General features: G+C 48.5%; 1 protein-coding gene across 3 annotated transcripts in view; it reads right to left on the bottom strand.

Annotated features, from left to right (window-relative positions):
• Nucleotides 1-1,534: 1,534 nt before the first annotated feature.
• Slc7a1 (solute carrier family 7 member 1) overlaps nt 1,535-21,915 on the bottom strand; it is a 70,141-nt gene continuing 49,760 nt past the window's right edge. For all 3 annotated transcript variants that reach the window (XM_021162329.2, XM_029477849.1, XM_029477848.1), the window contains exons 4-13: nt 19,369-19,527; nt 16,983-17,139; nt 13,790-13,908; nt 13,007-13,229; nt 11,692-11,831; nt 8,199-8,301; nt 6,504-6,721; nt 5,879-6,045; nt 5,302-5,410; nt 1,535-3,931 (exon numbers count right to left, since the gene is read on the bottom strand). In XM_021162329.2, coding sequence (XP_021017988.1) covers nt 3,828-3,931; nt 5,302-5,410; nt 5,879-6,045; nt 6,504-6,721; nt 8,199-8,301; nt 11,692-11,831; nt 13,007-13,229; nt 13,790-13,908; nt 16,983-17,139; nt 19,369-19,527 — 1,499 coding nt within the window. In that variant the 3' untranslated portion in view covers nt 1,535-3,827. The remainder of the gene's footprint in view (nt 3,932-5,301; nt 5,411-5,878; nt 6,046-6,503; nt 6,722-8,198; nt 8,302-11,691; nt 11,832-13,006; nt 13,230-13,789; nt 13,909-16,982; nt 17,140-19,368; nt 19,528-21,915) is intronic.

Below are 21,915 nucleotides of genomic sequence, written 5' to 3' on the forward strand. Positions count from 1 at the left end.
CGCTAGCCCAACCATACCTGGACTCAAACATTCCTGTTTGCATCACCCACCAACACCCCAAGGGGTGGGCACCCTGGCACTTAGATTCCCCACTTAAGATTCCTTAATGCTTGGGAGCCAACAAAACAGTAAGCTTTTATTAGGATGAAATAACTATCTGTGGGGACATGAGATGCTCAAGTCAGAAAGGATGGGCCTTGGCGGAAGCCAGCCATGTTTCTATTGCAGGGAGGTACACAGACCAGCAGTAGCCATGGCTTTGCCGGTAGACATGAGTGGGCCCATGGGGCGGGTCCATGCTTATCCTAGGAACCCGGTCTCTCACACTGCTGTTGCCAAGCTTCTACCAGTGCTGGGCAAGTTCCTTGCTAGAGGAGACTATGAACACACTCCGAGATTCAGAATGTCTGCGTGGGGTTAGGGCCAAGGTACAAACACGGCCACTGGTAATCCCAGCCCTATGCATGAGAGCATCGGGCAGTAGACAGGCGGAGCAGGGTACATATTCCCTTAGCTTGTGCACACACTGGCTGTGCCAGATGTGCTCAGGAGTGGGGCCCAGGGGTGGGGTATGTCCAACCCTTGGCTGCTAGGGGCAGGTGGAGAAACCTGCAGACACTTCTGACCATCAAGCCTCGAGCAGGTGCTTGGTATGTGGTTCCCATGTCAAGTCACCAGCAGAGGGATATCAGATGACAGGCAGAATTTGCATACTGTAAAACCAAACTGTGAACAACTGAGAACAGAATAAAGCCAGTAATCTTCCAGAAACTGCCCAGGTCAGACTCTCATTTTTTCTTTGTTTGCAAAATAAATCCACAAAGGCATGGCTGTAGGGGATGGGCAGGGATGGGGGATGGGCAGGGATGGGGGATGGGCATAGGTGTGCACCTACCCTTCCACAAATATACACAGGGGTGTGGGGTGGGAGGGGTAATGTCTCTATAGACACCACCTACCACTACCACCATGACCAGGGCCACCTTCTGAAAGGTGGAGACATCTTGTGCCCCACTCCTAAGCACAGCTCCCTGGGTATTGGCTTCTTCATGAACTTAGACCCAGAGACAGGAAGAGCACAGGCTCCTGGGAAAATGGGTCTTTCCAATGTGAATATACTAGCTGCAGGTAAACAAGGCATGGGAATGTGTCTTTAGAATGTCTAAGTTCCAGCTAGGTAGGAAATGCTGGCCATGCTTTGAAACCCAATGGGACTCTTCTTTGGGCAGGAGGCTAGGAGACAGGATTATACCTGCTGTTGGTCTGGAGGGATATGTGTGTGTGTGTGTTGTTTGGGTTTGGGGCTTGTGTTTTCCTTTCAGAAGGAACTGGGGGCGTAATAAAAAGCACATTAGAGGTTCACTCCAGGCATAACTATATACATCATTGTTCCTGTGTACCCCCAAAAGCTTCCCCAGTAACTGTCCACTCTTAGTAAAAGCTCAATGGCTGATCAACTAACTAGGCATGCCCCCTTCAAGCATCTTTTCCTGACTAGGAAGTGGGTTCAGGATGCCCACCCCCTGCCCCGACCCCACCCCACCCCACCAGGGCCTGTGTTTGCTCCTGTGTCACACAGGGAAACATATAGAACAGATGTATATATAGACCATTGCTTGCGGTCCTCAGGAGGGATGGTGACAGATCAAACCCCTGGATACACACCTTTCCCCTTGGTGGGATACAAGCTGCTGGCTGAAACGTCAACTGTAAACACATGGTTAGGCTGCCTTAGACAGGGAGGTTTTACCCAGAAAGCAAGAGACAGTTCAGCAGGAGGAGCGGAGGCTCACGACTATGCTCTTAGCACTCGGGAGCCTGAGGCAGAGGCCAGACTGGGCAACGATAATCCTATTCCAGGCCAGCTAGAGAGTGAAACCTTGTCTCAAAAAAGAAGCCAAAGACACTAAACTTTAAAAGATTCTTCCAACACCTCACTGGGCTCTCTCTCTCTCTCTCTCTCTCTCTCTCTCTCTCTCTGCAAGTAACAAGGAAAAAAAAAAAACCCAGACAGATACTTAACAGACCCTAAGAAGACAATAGGTAATCAAGACCCAAATAAAATAAGTTAATATTTATCAAAATATTTTACAGCACCAATCTACATAACTTTAAATACCTTTAGAAACTCAACATGTAGGGTCTTATAATACTCCTTTTGCAGTGTTCTCAGGCAGCCTCGGAGACAAACTGCCTGGATGGTGGTCAGGGCCTGGCTCTTGGATGCTCGCTGTCCTCCACTGGCTGACCCAGCAACCAGGTGGTTTCTCTAATCTCCCTAATTTTCCATACATAGTGCTGGGGGTGGAAGCTGAGGCCCTGTGTAGGCTGGGGAAGTGCGCTACCATTAGGCTACGAGCCGGTCCAGCCCCACTAACTCTTCCATTCTCAAGAATCTTCCAGAGCAGAGGGAAGACAGGGCCATCAGTCTACCTACCCAGCCTGTTCCACCAGACTTGGGTCAAAGGCCAGACAGAAAAGAAAGCTTGGCTTTATAAACAGCATTAACATTAGACTAAGACACTAGCCTTCCCCACCCCAATATGGTGTGGAAGAGGGATGTGGGGTGGGGGAAGGGCACCCTGCTGGTTCTGAGAATCCACCAGCACTCTCAAGCAGTTTCTATCTACAAAGAGTAAATGAAGAGGTGTCGGCCCTCGGGCCCGCACCCCGAGAGATATGGAGCGTGGGGTGGGGGAGGGGAAATGAAGGGGAATAAGGTCCAGGCCAGGGTGGAAATCTCACCAGCAGCAGGCAAAGGCACCACAGCTACCAGAGGAATAGTAATAGGACCCCAAGCCATCTCCTGCGCAGGCCACACATCTTGAACCGCAAGCTGATATGGCAGTTCGGTAATGATTTGGCTATCTTCCAAGGTAACATTAAGCCCCAAGTTAATCCAGTGGAGTGATTCACAGCAAGCAGCAGGGGAGGACTCCGCAGCACTCCTTAGATGTAAAAGGCCACACAGATCACGTCAGTGGCCAGGAAGGCGTCACCACCCCACATTGAGTGCCACCTGTCTGAAGAACTTTAGAAGACCCAAGAGAATGACATAACCCTACGGATACAGCCTCGTGTTCCAGTGACTCAGGACAGTGGGGACAAGGCGCCAAGAGCAGCAGAAGCCGACCCAGGCCTGCTAGGAATGAGACCAGAGAATGTCGCCCTAGTCCACGCGGGCCGAGCTGGCTGTCCCATCTCGACACTACTGGTCACTCCAGGGATCTCCCGTCTTCTGTGCTCGAGATGAGCGGCTCACACCTGAACGGCTCACACCGTGCTGCGTTCTGTGCAGAACGCGGACCCCATCCTACTTCCCCAGCCAGAAAGCAGTAAGATGTGGGCCTGTTCCTCCTCTTTAGGTATTCTGTAGCTGATGGGCTGTCAGGTAGCACTGTTGGGGCGCATGCTTCCTCGCTGGGATAGTCTTGCATCTTGTGGTCAGGAGACTGTCCTGGACTGACAGGGAGAGGCTCACTAGCCATCTGGAGTGTGCACATGGGCGATGCCAGGGTGGTCCCAGGGAGGGAGGGAGGCCTGCTTCCCAAGTAAGAGGAGAAGGGGGCCTCCCTTCTGCTGGGGCCGCAGCAGCGAAGCACCCGGCCAGCCAGCAGGGAGAAGGGCTGCTTTCTTTGTTCAGAGGGAGATGAGTAAACCAAGGGACTGTCCAGAAGTGACCAGGATCTCACGAGCTGGCAGCAAACCAGGTTTGGTGACATTGGGGGTGTGAGCTGATCCTGAGGCATGAGTGGAGAGATTGTGAGGGTCCCAGGCTTCTACGGGCACCCGTCAACCGCTGTCACCCTGGTGGGTGGGGCTGCACGTCATTTGCACTGGTCCAAGTTGCTGTCAGGAGTCTTTGCCTGGCCAGCAGCCAGGGACGCTTCCTCACTGTGCCAGATCCCATAACCGAAGTAGATGGTGAAACCTACAGGGAAAAGGGGACAGAAGGGTGAAGAGTGCAGGCAGGGCTGCCAGACCCGCAGGGGGCAGCCCAGGTAGACTTCAACATCCAGAGAGGCGACACACGGCCCCTGCCCCGGATGGGATTAGCCAAAGTTACTGTCCTGGTTGCACTGTGGAAAACCTGTGTATATCCTGGGCAGTGCACAGGGGCCTCCCTGAGCAGCAGGCTAGGTAGAAGGTCACAGAAGATGTTGAGCTGTTGGCCACCACTAGGTGACATCAGAGTACCAGAGAGACACTGTTCCTTCCCAGGTTGGGACTTCCAGCAGATACTCTGCCTAGACTGGCTTAGTAGCTCTGATTTTTTTTTTTCTAAGTAACCCATTAGACTGAAGGAGACAGTCAACAACAAGGGCTGTGTACAGTATTGACCCAGCATCCAGGGCTCTCTACATTTGCAGTGATGCTTTAAAAGGACTGACCCACAAGGGACTGTGAACACATGGCTCAGGGTCACCTGTGCAACCCACACAGGAATACAGTCCCGAGGGCTCACCAGCCCAAGGCAGGGGGAGTTTAGGAGAAGACCCCATACCTCCACCACCAAGAAATGGATCACAGTGAGCAGTGGGCACCTCTCTAGACTTTGAAGCCAAATGAAGACAGGCCTCTGGAACGTACAAAGAAATAAGGCAAGGTGCTTCTCACGAGGAGAAGGCCCAGGGTCTCCTAGGCCATCAGACAGAATGAGAAGGACTGAAACCAGCTTCTACAGCCCCAAGGTCAGATGCCTGGGGTGGAGATTGGGAAGAGAGTGGCACGCTCTCGGTAGGGAGAGACACAACATCAGCCCTAGTGAGGGGTGGCCAGCACCCAGGCAGACAACCCCGGACTAAACCATACACAATCCCCAAGTTGCTCAAGCCCTGATTGTCTCGAGAGCTGCCGTTCCATCAAGAGCTTCCCAGCACCTCCCACACGCTCGTGGTCCTTCTGGCAGAGGTACTCGGAAGAGCCCAGAGCCAGGTACTGGGCAAGTAGGTACAACCCAGACTTCCTATTCAGAGTGACTGGTACTTTCTTAATAACTATCTCTCTCACCTCATGCTTTTTTAACTTCAAGATATGCCTGGAGAGAGAACTATCTTGGGCAGCCGCCCATGAAAGGTATCTGAAGGAGGAGATTCCATAACACGTCAGGAGTTTTAGAGTAAGCCGCTGACAACTCGTGTTCCTCCATGTTGTCTAAGGTGAAAGGAGGCAGGTTCTGCTACATGAACTAGCCAGTCAGGAAGCAGGAGGGGAAAACACTCAGGCCTTACAGAGAGAAGCTGGGTATCGAATGCGGGTTCACCCAGCAAAGCACACACCATCCCATACATACATACATACCTATCAGCATCCACACCGCAAACCGCACCCACGTGCCCTGGTCCAGCTGCATCATGAGATAGATGTTCACGAAGATGCTCAAGATGGGAAGTACGGGGACAAAGGGTACCTGCAGAGACACGAGGCGCCATCAGATCTGATGGGAGGTGGCAAACTCAACAGCCCACTCCAAACAGAATTGCCCAAACATTCCTCGTAAAGAGACTAGAAGAGGGCTATCCATTTTATCCCCAAGGTTAAACTATGTTGATGTTGTTGTTGTTATTCTTATTATATTAAATTATTAAAACTGCAGATACCTTGAGTCCAAGGCCAAACAATGTCAGGCAATTCATCAGGATATTTAACAAGAGGCCCTTAGAGACAGGGTATGCCCTACTAACTGAGGACTGGGGAGACATAGGGGCTCCTGCTTAACAAGACATTTTGTGCTCTGCGGGTCCCTGAGGTGAGCTGGCCAGACTGGCCTCCCGAAGCTCCCAAGTCTGGCCGAGCCACAAAGGTTCAGCTTTCTTGCAGAAAAACCATGCTCTCGACCCATCGGTATTTTTTCCTGCAGGCCTGCCAAGCTGCTCACCTTAAATGAGAGCTTGGTCTTGCTCTCAGGCTGTCTCCAGATGATGCCTGTCACCAGCATGCAGAGGAGGACTGACCCTGTCATTACAAAGACTGCCCACAGTGTCCCTTCCGCCAGGGCATCTCTTCCAAGCACGACCACAATGCACACGGTGATGATAAGAGCGGCTGTGAGAGAGGAAAAGAATTAGAATTGGGGAAATCTCCATATATATATATATACACACACACACATATATACATATATACACACATATTATATGTATATATACATACATAAAATGTATATATATATGTATATATGCATACACACTCACATAATATGTATATGTATTTGAAGATATATATTTGAAGATATAGACACACATATATACATAATGTGTGTGTATATATATATATATATGTATATATATATATATATATTCAAATCCTCCAAAAGGAGACTGCATCTGTGTCATAAATTCCATAGGAATGAAAAGCTGGTGTCATAGCTGGGTATCAAACCAGACCCTCATCTTTCCCACCATCCTGCATCCCTACCCAACTCTCATGCCTGTGGAGCAGAAGCCACACAGCACCACAGACGTAGACTCCAAACCCCTTCCCAGGAAAACGGGAGCTCTTACCTAGGAGGCCGGCTGAAATGTTCACAATTAGCCCTGAGAATTTGGAGGGCTCCACGTTCTTGGGTGAGAGGATGGATTTCAGAGAAAACTTCTCGGCTACCGGTAAAAAGCCTGTCTGTGACTCACTGGCACTGACCAGCTCGTTCTGATCTACTCGATCTAGCTCCTCGGTGGTTCTGGCCATCTGGTATACCAGATTAGGTTGTTCTGGCTGGTACCTGTAAAGACATGCCCACTGCATGAGTGCTGCTAGCGGCTTTTGCTAAGAAAGGACACACACATCAGTCTGAGTTCTCAGTGTGCATTCAAAGGTAAGGTGCCTGGGACACAGGTCATAAACCAGTAGAACGGTGCAGTCTCTAGCAATACAAGAACAAAGGACAGACCAATGGAGGACTGGTAAGCTCTGTCTGCATGCCGTAAATGGATAAAGCTATTCTAAAACGCTAAGTTCCTTGGAGTGCGAACCGACAGAGCTGGTGAAGAATGGACCCTGCGGAATGACCCAGGCTACCTGCAGATGAAGCATGTGATTACATGAGGGCAGGTCCTTGCCTTCCCAACCAGACCGTCCATCCTCAACAGCTTTGAAAAGCAGAGTCTCTTTTGAATTGTTTTGAGGACAATCAAGTCCAAGCGCAAGAAGCGTGCGTATCAAGGGTATCAAGCTAGTTAACTGTTCTTCCTACAGACTCACGAAGGCATTGTATTTTAGCCAATTAAGAAAGTAGGTGGGGGCTGGAGAGATGGCTCAGCGGTTAAGAGCACTGACTGCTCTTCCAGAGGTCCTGAGTTCAATTCCCAGCAACCACATGGTAGCTCACAAACATCTGTAATAGGATCTGATGCCCTCTTCTGGTGTGTCTGAACACAGCTACAGTGTACTTGCATACATAAAATAAATAAATTTAAAAAAAAGAAAGAAAGTAGGTGGGACTCAAAGAACATGTTAGGGTTGAGCCTCTAGAATTGAAGAGGCCTATGAACTAGTTTAGGCTGAATTTGCAGTCGCTAGCAGGGATCAGACCTGGCTTTATGGAAATGGCTTTTTGCTTTCTAACACACGCCTGAAGGAGGAAAGGAAGCTATGGTTGTGTCACAAAAAGTCACTGTGAATGCATGTTCTCATGACAAATGCCACCTCAGGACATCTCTAGAGCAGAGGCCTGTTCTTCCATGTCCAAGCAAAGATGGGGTGCAGGCCTATGCTTTGGGAAGGCTCTGCGTGGGTGAGGCGCTAGAGCACCCAGCTTCAGTGGCCCTAAAGCCACTTTAATGCTGTTGTCGTTAAAATAAAAACAATGAGAATCCAGTGTCCCTGAGAGCTACAGACACTCAGAAGCTACAGTATACATAGGCCCGAGGTTCTTCTAATGCAGTCCTGGGAATCATGTACCCCAACAATCGGGCCGACTGAAGTCACTGCCCTACGCCTTCTACGTTTCTGATCCCAGATTCAGACCAATGCTGGTGCTGGGGACACTTAGCCAGAAAGATAGGGGACATGATAGGGACCCCAGTGGACAGGGTGGGGGCTGGGTGTACCACTGACCACATTCCATCTACCCGGCATTCTCCAATTCATCTAGTATGGCCTGAAAACTATGAACTCACAATCCCCCTCCTCAGCACTGTTAAAACAGCCATAAGCTTTTGTTTACCATTTGTCATTGACCTCAGGGATGCCATACGTACCGTAAGACCAAAACACAGGCAGCCACCAAAGAGTAAGCCAGGAGTGTGCCAATGGACATGAGGTCCACCAGGTCCTTCAGTTCAAAGAGGAAGGCCATCACAGCTGGGGAGAAGACAGACATCGGGGCTGTGAGTGGCCCTCTGGCCGTCCTATGGTCAGGACTGCCACCTACCTGTAATCTGGGTACTTCCAGCCCCACCCTCACTCAGCCTATCCATGAGAGGCATTGCTCAATTGAAGTCAGGCTCAAGGTTGGAAGAGAGTTCTCAAGAAATAACGTTAAAATTTGCATAGAATGCCGTGTGTGTGTGTGTGTGTGTGTGTGTGTGTGTGTGTGTGTGTGTGTATAAAATGATCTTCTAAGCTAACACTACAGATGAATACTGTTTTAAGTTATCAAGTTCAGCTAAGGTTATACAGCTAGTAGTGAATGGAAGAGCCGGGATCAGGTTCTTGTAATTCTGACCCCACTGGGACTTCTGCCACATGTTAGTGGTGCTCAGACAGCCACATCCACACATCCATCTTTTCACCCATTTCATCTTCCTCTGTCTATATCTATCCATATTCACCCATCTGTGCTCCATCTGTCCATCTCCTCACACACCTTTGTCTCTATATCATCCTTCATCTGATCGTCCTCCCACCCTTACCTCCTCCACCCACCATTCATCCTCCTCCACCCTCCCATCCCTCCTCCATCCACCATACATCCTTCCTCCATCCACTCATCCCTCCTCCACCCACCCATCCCTCCTCCACCCACCATTCATCCCTCCTCCACCCACCCATCCCTCCTCCACCCATCCAACCTTCCTCCATCTTCCCATTCCTCTTCCATCCACCCATCTCTCCTCCATCCACCTTCACTCATCCAGACAGGTATCACTACTTGAGAGTATGCCAGTCACTAAGTTCTAGGTACTCAGCCCTGAAGCAGGCAGGCCAGTGTCTGGACTCCTAGACTATGATCTAATGACACATCTATCTAGAGATAACAGTGATGGGGAGACTGGCTGCTCTGGGAAGACACAGGGGCTCCTACTCTAGACAGATAAGTAGGGAAAGGTTGTTCCTCACATATGAAAAGTTCAAAGTTATTTCTAAATGATGGCATCCCCATTACCAAGCCAACCCTCCCATCCTGCCACCCAGTAGAACACACATGCTTAGGAGGTCCGGGTCAGCGGTAGAGACAGACAATGCAGTAGACATAGCGGTAGCGGTAGACATATGTAATGTCTAGGTTCGATCCCCAGTAGTACGATAAACATGTGTTTGTTTAAAAATTCCCTGTGCTGTCTATTTATGTCCGTGTAATACCAATTTTCCCACTTTAAAAAAATAATTTGGCAAGATCTACTCTGGGATATTTTCAAATCACATGCAAATCAATACAAATTAGAGCATGATCACGAGACGGTCCACAAACATCTCTGCAGCCCCATCAGATCGATGCCAGCCAAACAGATTTAAACTGATGATGAATAATATGGTTAGAGAGCAGCGAAGGCCTTCCGGATCATTGGAACACCTACCAACCCCACATGCCACGCTTGCCTCTATCCCTGCTCACAGAGAAACCCAGACAAACTTCTTCCCCGGAGACGATCTTAGAATACCAACTCTAAATCCTACCAAAGCGGGGAAATAAACCAAACACGTGGTTTGGCAAGAGGCATGTGCTTGATAGACACCTGAAAGATGATTGGACCTCCTTTTGTGATCACGGGCAGGAAATACTAAATCAAATTATGTGGAAACACTGAGCAAATTCTTCAGTGGCCTAATTCTACTCATCATATTGTAACCTCACTGCTATAATCACTAATTACAGGCAGCAATACTGAAACTGGTTTTCTTTTCTTTAATATAATAGTCACAAAGCCAAAACACTAATAAAGCAAAAATACTAATACAACTAGTAAATGGCCCATTTTCTTACGAGTGGCCATTCAAGAAATCACCGAGATACAAGTTGTATGGTACCTGGCTCACACAAGACCCCTGGCGCCAGTCGGATGCTGCAAGGAACTGACTCTGGCAGGAACACTAACGAATCAATCAAGAGTGGCTCAGCCCCCCTAGATGTGACCCTTGGGACTCTCCAGGCCCCTACTACTCCAGCTGGACAGTGGGCTGTGTGCACCTCAGTGTCCTTCGGGGTCTCCAGTACTATTATATGGTTCTTTTACATTTTTTAAAAAGATTTATTTATTGTGTGTATGAGTACTCTGTAGCTATTTTCAGACAGATCAGAAGAAGGCATGAGACCGCATTACAAATGATTGTGAGTCACCATGTGGTTGCTGGGAATTGAACTCGACCTTCAGAAGAGCAGTCAGTGCTCTTAAACACTGAGCCATCTCTCCAGCCCCCTAAATGGTCCTTTAGTTTACCAAAATCTTCTAGCACAGCTGTCTTCTTGGGGATGAACATGATCACATAAAAATAACCTCCCCTGCTCTGGGTCTACCACTGTTTGAGCACAAACAAGAACACCTGTAATATGCCCCCAGGAAGAGATGGTACATGGATTTTGTTCTCAACTGATTGGGAGATGTTCATTTTTCTGGGGAATCTATGAGGTAAGACACATGGATACTGGACTTGCAGATGATTACCTGAAAGTCCCCTTGGCTTGGATTATGCAAGAGATCAGCCTACCAAATTCTACACCAGGAAACCTTCAACGGACAGGGAAGATGGGTGGCTCTGAAGGAATAGGAGTGCGTACACGTGTGTGTGTGTGTGTGTGTGTGTGTGTGTGCATGCGTACACGCCCTGCCCATGGAGATGACTATAAGAGGTTTTGTTTTATTTTGTTTTGGTTTGGTTTTTGTTTTTTTGAGACAGGGTTTCTCTGTGTAGCCCTGGCTGTCCTAGAACTCATTCTGTAGACCAGGCTGGCCTCGAACACAGAAATCCACCTGCCTCTGCCTCCCAAGTGCTAGGATTACAGGCGTGTGCCACCACTGCCTGGCTGACAATAAGAGTTAAACTCTAAGAATAATTGCATCTTACCCTCTGTAAATCTGGTTTCTTTGTCTTTTATCAAAGTATAGGTATCTAGAACTGGAGAGATGGCTCAGCAGTTAAGAGCATTGGCTGCTCTTTCAGGGGACTTGAGCTCGGTTACCAACAGCCACGTGTTGTTGGCTCACAACCATCTGTAACTCTAGTTTTGGGAAACCTGGCTCCCTCTTCTGGCCTCCATAGATACCAGGCGCACACTTGGTGCACACACACACACATGCAGGGCCAAACATACATACACATAAAATAAAAATCTTTTTTTTTAAAAAAATTAACGCAGTTATCTTTTGGTGAGCCCAGTCCTGAATGTGAACAGGGGCAGTCTGATAAAGTTCTAATAGACAAGCTGCAGCTTTTCACAGTTCACAGACGACGAAGATTTGAGATCTGCTCCCCTCCGTGTGCTGATTTAGTAACAGCCCGGGAAACGAGTTGTAACGGTAAGTGCACACTTACCAGCAATGGCGCCTGAGGTCACAGTGGCGATTACCGGTGTTTTGGTCCTATCGTTGATTTTGGCCAAAAATTTAAACAGTAATCCATCTTCAGCCATGGCATAGATAACTCGGGGCATGGGAAACATGGAGCCTAGGAGACTGGGTGAGAGGAAGGCAAAACAGGCAAAAACCAGGTCATTGGCAGACAAGGCCTCAGGGAACCAATCAAGGCTGCCTCCAAGGAGGGGCGTCTGCTCTCACCAAGATCAACTCCCCTCCGTACTGCCCGGCACCCAGGGCTACAAGGTGCGGCACTTCACAAAGTTAACATCACAGAGCTAAGACCAATGGTAAGAACAGGGGCCCCTGACAGAGAAGAGATGTGATCCAGGAGCCACCTCCATAAAGGGAGATTTCACATTTGTGTCTGCAAATATTCCTAGCTGAGGCTGATCGTTAGCAAATGGCTCCTGTTTACACAAGCTGGTGGGGAAGCACAGGGTGTGTGTGTGTGTGTGTGTGTGTGTGGTGGGGGGGTATATGTCTCATTAAAAGACACCTGCTCCTTTATCCAAAGGAGCTACTGCCTTACACCAAACTAAAAACCAAAATACAGTGATCAAAGAGGGGGCCTGGTTCAGAGGCCAAAGTCATGAGCAGAAAACAATTTTCTTGCCAAGTATCATGTACAGACATCGGCTCAAGTTCTTCACAATATTGTGGTGGTTTCCCCTTACCGACCCTCACATTCTGTAGTTTGTAACCCGTGTCAACTACTGTATGGAAATATTAGATAGAAAATTCCAGAAATAAGCAATTGATCATTCTACTTTTTAAAATGGTCAGTACATGGGCTGGAGAGATGGCTCAGCGGTTAAGAGCACTGGCTGCTCTTTCAGAGGTCCTGAGTTCAATTCCGAGCAACCACATGGTGGCTCACAACGGTCTACACGGGGATCTGATGCCCTCTTCTGGCATGCAGACAGAGTGCTCATAAACATAAAATAAACAAGTAAATCTTTAAAATGTCAGTACATAATAGTGCCTCCATTGTACCCTTAGCTATTGGTGTCAATCTTACTGTGCCAAATGCTATACATTACACGTGTGTGTGTGTATGTGTGTGTGTAAAAGGAAATACTGTGTATATGGGGTTTGAAATAATCTTTTGCTTCAGGCATCCAGTGTATCCATGCTCACCATGGATAAAAGGGAGCACGTTTTATAACACAACACAGCTGTATAACATTCCACTGGGCTAAAACACAACGAGACACGCCACTGACGCTGGGGTGCTGGGCTTGGGAGCACTCGGAAGCTGAAGCTGATCTCACCTGGTGGAAAGTGCGCAGAGAGAGCCAATGGCCACTGCGTACTTAGCTTCTTCCCAGCCCTGGTGCTTGAAGGCACCAGGCAGCGGGCTGTCGATGTCCAGGCAGAAGTAAGGCATCATGAGTGTGAGAGCGGCGGACACGCCAAAGTACGCTATGAAGCAGATGAGGAGGGACGCCACGATGCCCACAGGAATGGCCTTCTGGGGGTTCTTGACTTCTTCCCCTAGAAGCAACAGGGTGTCAGCCAATGAGGGAAGGGGGAGGAGTAGCAATATTATCACATCCTCCGCATGGTCAACCTCGCTAAGCCACGCCCCATGGGGGTCTTCTGCCCTCCTGTGACAGTAACGCCCTCAGTAACGCCCACCGCATAACCACAGCCCGGGAGGGTGTTCCCGACCCTTCTATGGCGGCTCAGCTAAGGGAGAGGTTTGTTTCTTTTGGCTGAGAAAGGCTGAAAGGCTTAAGGGAGCCTGATCTATCCAACCTGCCCGGCTGTTGTTATTACAAAGGCCTGCGCGTGCAGATATGAAATCAGGCTACAGCCACGCTGTCATTGTCCCAGTCTAGCAGCAGAGCCCTCATTATGTTAATGATGTAATTTCCTGCCAGGCACTGCTCCTAGGGGGTGTTGGGGGGTGAGAAGCGATCAGCAGGAAGTGACAAATCTCTGCAGTTACTCCCACAGACCCAGAGCTGCAAGTGGCCTGTGCCAAGAGGAAAAGGCATTACTGGAGGTGGTTGCAAAGAAGCAGGGCCCCACGGGTGCGAGAGTCCACGGACCTGTGGTGGCGATGCAGTCAAAGCCCACGAAGGCATAAAAGCAGGTCGCTGCCCCTGACAGGACACCAGAGAATCCAAAGGGCATAAACCCTCCCTCACCGTATTTCAAGTATGTGTCGCTAGGAGAAACAAAACAAAACAGCAGAGATTAGAACACCTGCTGCACGGTTCCATTTTTGGAGACATCACAGCTCGGAAGAGAAGGACAGGGCTTCAGTCTCTCTGGCCGATGTCCCTAGTCTTCCAGTGAGGACTCTGAGTGAGTGTCAGGCCTCTGCTCCGGGGCCGGAGCCCTGATGGCACTCATGATTAGCCCTTCCAGAAGTATTTTGTATGTAGAGAACGGTAGGGAGAGGAAGGAGTCTTCGGGGACACAGGACACAGGTGGGAAGGCTCTTTGCTCACCCTCCTCCCCAGGTCGTGTATGTACCAGGAGCTTAAGTCTAAAGCCAGAAATTCCAAACAAGTTCAGGAATTACAGAGGCAGACTGTTTATACTCAACCGCTAGATCCCTTAAGCACTGGTATACAGGAGGGAGATATGGCTGTAGGCAAAAGTGGGGGTGCCTCCACTGAAGGTTTGCTTTGAAGAAACATTGGGCGGCAGCCCCTGTGGAGTGAGAGTCTGGGCCTACAAAGATGAGCAAGGTAGGGCTGGCAAGATGGCTCAGCGGTTAAGAGCACTGACTGCTCTTCCTGAGTTCAAATCCCAGCAACCACATGGTGGCTCACAACCATCTGTAATGAGATCTGACGCCCTCTTATGGTGCGTCTGAAGTCGGCTACAGTGTACTTATGTATAATAAATAAATAAATCTTTGGGCCTGAGCGAGCCGACCAGAACGAGCAGAGGTCTTTTTTGTTTTTGTTTTTATTGGGGTTTTATTATGGGCAGGAGCTGCCACCACAAGGTATGCCCCTCCCACCAATCAGGTCCGTTCTAATCCTCCTGTGCTTTCTGGGACTTTTTCTTTTTCTTTGTGCTGCTCTTTGTGAAGCTAGCAGCAACTTCAGGCTCCTCAGAAAATTTCCTTTTCTTCTTAGGGGACAAGCAGAGGTCTTAAAACTTCAATCCCCAACAACCACATGAAGGCTCACAACCATCTGTACAGCTACAGTGTACTTGCATACATAAAATAAATAAATAAAATCTTTAAAAAAAAAAGACAAGCAAAGTCGAGTTATTAAATGAAGGTGGAGAAGACGGAGCTTGCCATGTGGACAGCGGACCAGAAACAGAAGCTTGGGTGCCTTGCTGACGACAGATGCTCTGACTCCGACAAGGGGCTCACACAGCCTTCTCCAACCGATGGAATAGGTGCAGCACCCAAGAGCAAGGATAAACCTTCCACAGAGACCTTGCCCCACTTCTCCTCAGACCTCTGCTCCCCAACATGTGCTGTCAGGCCTCCAGGCTCCTGCCTGACTTCCACCAATGACTTCCACCAATGATGAACTGTGACCTGGAAGTATAAACTAAACTAATCCTTTCCTTGTCAGTGTGTTCCCATAGCCACAGAGAAGCACTCAGGACATCCTAAGATCGTTACCAGAGGTCCTCCACGTGATGGATGGGGTTTGGGGCGGGGGGAGTGTGGGCTTGTCGCTGACAGACAAGCAACATCATACATGTGTACACAGGGCTATCGGGAGAAATAGATATCTACAGCTGGAAAAAGGAAAATGAATAAGTAAAACAAGGCCATTTATAGACTTGAATAAAACAAACAGGTTCCAGGCCGGCAGAACTTGGCTCCTAAAGTGGCAGAGTCCCTTGTGGCCCAGCAGCAGTGTCTCTAGTCTTCAGACAGACTTAAAGGCTCCACCTGGGCAACAAATGCCACCTTGTCTAGGAGACCAGTGCTGTATAAACTGTCCCTTATGACGGCCAGTGTGGGGATGACTAGGGAATTACTGTTGCTGGCCCAAGCAACCTGCGCTAACAAAATTAAATCTCAGCTGACCACCAGGAAACAAGAGCGGCCTCTGTGTTTCACTCCTGCCTGTAAATAGCAACCAGTGAAAACGTGTTCTCTTGAGTCTCCAAACCCTACTGTGGACTTCAAAACGTACTTGAAGCTGGCTCCACTCCACCTTACACTCATGGGGACTAATGCATTTGGCATAAATATAACTAACTCCAGAACGTTTGAGAGTGAGCCAGTCAAAGTCCTTATTTCTCCATAGTTGGATTTAGGGAAGTAAATGATACTTTTATTTAAACTGATAATTCTAGGAGGGTAGTATCAGCGAAGTCTTATGTATCTAATTCAACATCTTCCCATTCCCACTGTAGTGATAGGACAGGCTTGGCATCTGGTCTGTCACCAGCGACAAATGTGGTTTTGGTGACTGCATTGTCCAGATCGCTAGCCTAGGACTTCCCTTGTAGGTCATACACGTGGTTACTCTCTGGACTCTGGTAAAAGGAATGAAGACGGAGGCAGAGGGGTGCGGTCAAGTCAGGGCGGGTGTGTGGAAGAGGTGTTCCAGGCCAATCTTCAGATATCCTGGGCATACCCTGTACCTTATTTTATTTCCCCCGCTCTGCAAAAATTGGGGTGTGCCCCACACCCAGTCCAGCACTAACTAGACAAGAGGCCAACAGACGTTCTCGTCAGGCAGGACAGAACAAAAGGAAGACACCTGCGATTCCAAAGTGGCCAGCTGCCACCATTAAAAAGCCATGGTGTCTGACAAAGGTCTCTTCCTCACGGGGACTCAAGCATTAGCCTTAATGAGGATAGACTCACGGACAATGTGCATGTATGTCCTGGGACGTCAAGATTCACCTGAAAATCTGACCAAGAAGATTAAAATGACATTGCAATGATTTGCCTTTGTTTCCTAAATAATTAGAACACGTTGTAATTAGAACACATTGAAGACGCTGCAGGAGAATGTCGTGGTGCACAGAGGCAGGTGGATGTCTATGAATGAGAGGCCAGCCAGGTCTGCACAGTAAATACATTAACCAATTCGTTTTAAAAAGAAAAACTCTTTAGCTACTTCACCGGGGGTGGGGGGGGGGGGGGGGGGGGNGGNGGGGCAAAACAAGGCACCTTTACAACATAAATTAAAAGCATGTAATATTTAAAGCTATGTGTTATCCTATGAACGGTATTATCTGTGAGCTAAAAGAGCAAATATGGATAACTGCCACAGGCTGATGAGACACTCGAAATAAACTCACTTGCTGCTACAGGAGAAATTTTTCTCCGTGAGCTGCCAGTTTTTAATGGAGCCTTTCACGAATCCCGACACCACGACGAAGCACAAGACCAGGACATTGATACAGGTGAAGATTTTGTTGACCATGGCTGACTCCTTCACGCCAAGAGTTAACAGTCCTAAGAAAAGGCACAAACAGAAAACCATGTAGATGGTTCAGCCACTTACCGGTTTAGTTCACTCTGAGACGGGGGGGGGGGGGGGCGGGGGGGGCAAAAAGGTGGAGGGGAGAGAGAAACCAATGGGCATGGGAACCCCAGGTTCTCTGTGAGCCTCAGGAAACATGGCTGAACTGGCTGTTGCTCTAGAGCAAAGATCAAGGCAGCCACAGACAGGGGGAGCTCATTCTGGATTCCTAGGGGTCAGAGATGCCACCACAGGGCAATGGAGGCCTGCAGAAGTCTGGACCCTGGCAGTCAGTTTTCCACAAAGAGCATCCCCTTGGTTGAGGATGCCCAGAGTCTTGGTCCACGCACCAAGCAGGGGAAAGATATTACAAGGAAGTTAAAAAGAGATGATTCTCTCTGAGGACATGGCACGTGGCTCAGCTTCCTGGTAGGCTGGGAAGTTTTAGGTGAGGGAATGAGGCAGGTTAACTTAAGAGATATTGGTCATGTTGCTAGGAGCAATTATTAGTGTTCTAGGAAATGCTAGCATACACGGTGCCTCCTCAAACTTAGTATGTATAAGAGAGTATTTAAGTTTGACCAATTCTAGCTCATAAACTCACATTAAAAAAAACAAAACAAAACAAAAACAAACAAACAAAAACAGATCAAGTGACAAGGAACCCCAAAAGGCATTCTCCCAGTCTGGGGACTCCCACACAGTTTGGAATTTAAGTGCACGCCACACACACACACACACACACACACACACACACACACACACACACACACACGGAGAGGGGCTGGGGTGGCGTTCATGTAGTAAAGGTTTATTCCACTAGGTGGTGCTATAGGGAAGCAGAGAGCATTCAGGTGGTTATAGGTCACTGGGGCTGCTCTTGAAAGGAACTGTAGACCAGGACTGGGCCCTTTCTTTCTCTTTCCAGCCATGAATGAACAGTTTGGCTCAGATCCATGTTACCATCACAAAATTCTGCCAGCCCACAGGCCCAAAGTAACAGGGCAGAAAGCCTCAAATAGTGTAAGCCTAAATAAGCCTTTTTTTTTTTTTCTTGATACCACGTGAGTCCAGGCATTTGTTATAGTGATGGAAAGAAGGTTAACATATCATGATGGATCTGAAAAGGGGCCCAGTGTCACCCAGGAACCAGTATAGCTGGAGAAATGATTTTTCCGTGGGCAGCTTCTACATATCTATAAATAGAAACACTGCATATATGAGGTAAATTATAAGATAATGAATAATTAACCAGAGGGGAAGATTTCACTAAGCTACAGAGCACTGTTTGATTTAGTGTCCCTTCTGTTCGTGTTTAAGAAGATAAAAATCTAACAACAGTTATATGAACTTATCTCCTGATACAGGTTTCTGTTAGCAGGACCAAAAATACTGCCAAGTCTGGTCCCGGTGGGATGACTTAAATTACACAGAAATAGGGGTATGGGGCTGTCAAGGTTCATCCAAGACTTTCTAACTTCTAATGTTTGGTGAGAACTATCTGTGTTGACGCTTTATGTGTTCCTGGTAAATGCTCCGTGGAGAAAGATGCCCGCCTGAGCATCCGAGGCACAGATGAATGTCGCTAACGAGAAGCTACCATTGGCTGTGTCCTGCGGTATCTGGGATTTTCAAATTCCCTGTTACTTATGTATTGAAGGAGTGTTTCCATGGCTATGAAGTTTAAGTAAAACTACCCAAGTTGCCTGAGATACACAATCCTTTTCTAGAGAGGAGCTCACTGCTCCACAATTTCCTGGCAGACAAACCTCTAGGTTCCTACCCGAATGAATGACCATCCACGGAGTCGGACAAAGGGAGTTCAGAGCTACAAAACCTCACTCCAGGGACAGGAGATATCCTGACGTCTGAGGCTCTCTCTATGAACAGACCTCAGCAGCTATTACACAAGCCAAGGCTGGAATGATCTGGAAGCAACCACTGGGACAGGGAGAAAATAAAATTGTTTATATATTTATAAAATAAACCAAAGAAATGGGGGGAGGCACCAAAGAAGCCAGAAAGCAAGAGCAGCTGGGGATTTGCTTGGCAGTAAAAGCACTGGCCAGGCACAGTGAGGCTCTGGGCTCCACCTACCACCAATAAACGAACAAACAAATGGATAAATGTAAGAAACAATGTAACACCCCCCCACACACACACACACACAGGAGCTTTGCCCATCGCCCCAACACAGTGTTTCTGTCAAAATGGGGCCTTACCTGTTAAGATGATAATTATAATCACAGCAAATATGTCCGGGGTTTGGGCCAGCACGCCAGGAGCATTCAGGGCCATGTGCTGACGTGAGAACTCTCCTATGGGCTTGCCTATCAGCTCGTCAAAAGTCGCACTCCAGGCTCTTGCCACGCTTGAAGTACCTGCCACAAAACACGTGGTGACAATCAGAGAGTGCCACTTAACAGACAGGTCCCCGCCCCCAATGTCATAGCAGCCCCACAATGTCACGGGTGGCAGCAGCTGAACCACAGTCAGCTATGAACAGAAGGGGCAGCTGGACAGTGGATGGGGTGAAGCCAAGGTTCCCTGGGGCTGCTAGGACTTGGAGAGAAGTATATCTTATCCATAGCCAATATCTATAGTGTGTGTTTCAGAGGGGTGTGTGTGTGTGTGTGTGTGTGTGTGTGTGTGTCTTAACTGGTATAGAAGAGTAAATCTTGACCACAAATTGAAAAATTGAAAAATTTTCAACTCTGTTAGCAGCAATAGCAATATGCACTCAGCAGAAACTGCACTTCAAATTTTTATCTTTTCAGGACAAACATTCAGCAATGCTGGAGAGCTTCAATGACCAGTCATCCCTGCCCATGACCATGGGGGAGACTGCTCTGCTCCCGGGCTCGGGCATTCGAGGCTGTGGTAGATCACCTGCACTTTGGACCGACCTGACCGTATTTTAATTGTTTTTGTATTTTGGGGCATGGAGGGTGTACTGGCTGGTTTTGTGTCAACTTGACACAGCTGGAGTTATCACAGAGAAAAAGGAGCTTCAGTTGAGGAAATGCCTCCATGAGATCCAACTGTAAGGCATTTTCTCAATTAGTGATCAAGGGGGAAAGGCCCCTTGTGGGTGGGACCATCTCTGGGCTGGTAGTCTTGGTTCTATAAGAGAGCAGGCTGAGCAAGCCAGGGGAAGCAAGCCAGTAAAGAACATCCCTCCACGGCTTCTGCATCAGCTCCTGCTTCCTGACCTGCTTGAGTTCCAGTCCTGACTTCCTTCAGTGATGAACAGCAGTGTGGAAGTGTAAACTGAATAAACCCTTTCCTCCCCAACTTGCTTCTTGGTCATGGTGTTTGTGTAGGAATAGAAACCCTGACTAAGACAGAGGGGGAGCGGGTGTGGATTTTCTGAAGCGAGGTCTACAGCCTGGCCCGGCCTTGAACTTGCCATCCTCTTGTCTTTGCTTCCCAAGGGCTAAGATGACAGGCATGCGCCACCCCATCATTTTGAGATTTTTGTCTTGCAAGGTGTTTATTACTATGTGACTCTGAGGAGTTTTGGAAGCATCTGGATATGCACTTAAAACACGACATACACGTGTGAGCATACATGTCCATACACACACACATGCACTGTGTGTTATCACAATAAAAACTTACACATAAACTGCCCTTATGAACTGATGCCTTCTGACGCCTTTAGTCAGATCTACTCATCAGGACAAGTCCAGAACCTGACTTCAGAACGCATTGCTAAGATGGGTAACTAACTGGTCCATCTGGGAAGCACTGCTTGGGGAAGTCCCACTCTCACACAAAACCTTGGCAACCCCATCTCAGGGCCAAACCCTGTTCAGGTCAACCCTGATCAGTCAGCTTGCCACTTTGTACCTGAACCCAGAGGCCATGGCACCCACAGAGGGCAGGTCCACAGTGAAGGCCCTGCCTCACTCACCTCCATGCAACAATCCCAAGTCCCGCAGTTGCACAGAACACAAGATGGGGCTGTTCGACAACTGCTGACAGTCCTGGCTGCCCTCGCCCGCCCTTTCTCCTTCCCTTCTGAAGACACCGGCTGCCTTTCCAGGGCCGTTTGTCAGGAAATGACCCTGGAGATCCAGTGTTCGCATCTGGCATGTTCCTTGCATTTCAGAAGGCCCCATCCGCAACTGTGGTCTGAATTCTCCACAGAACACCAGAGGGATCCATACAAGGATTCAATTTCATTATTTGCTCTCATGCTAATTGTTTTCCCGACAACTTAGACATTTCACCTCATTTTTCATCCAGCTATTAGAAGTTCTGTCCAGGAAGGCCACGAGCCTAATGAAGAAAAATGGCCTGCCTGCCTGCCTGCCTGCATGCATGCTTCAAGATGCCAGCTTGCTGCAGTGATGTTCCAAACCCCACCCTGCTGGATACCCCAGCCTTTCTTCCAAGGCCACACCCTGCTCCCATTTCAGAATCATGGCTTTAAAAACTGCACAAACATGGACATATGTTTAAAACTGAAAAACTCTCCTCCCTCAGTAGCAAAGGCTGAGTGGAGGTTTCCAGACAGATTTCATGCATCTTAGCCAGGCACGCAGCGCTCCGGAACAAGACTATTATTTTGTTGGTCTAACAGCAGCCAACAGTTCAAGCTCACTGTATTTGACGCCTAGGTAAACCCACTGGCAACGTAACAGCCCATTTACAAAAGCTACATCCCCACCGAGAAGTCATCTGTGGTCACACGTCTGCAGGCTGAACGGAAAGGAAAGATCGTTATGAATTTTACATTAGAACCGTTAGAACAAGCTCTGCGG

This window comes from Mus caroli, chromosome 5 (genome assembly GCF_900094665.2).
Source record: "Mus caroli chromosome 5, CAROLI_EIJ_v1.1, whole genome shotgun sequence".
Taxonomy (NCBI): Eukaryota; Metazoa; Chordata; class Mammalia; order Rodentia; family Muridae; genus Mus; species Mus caroli.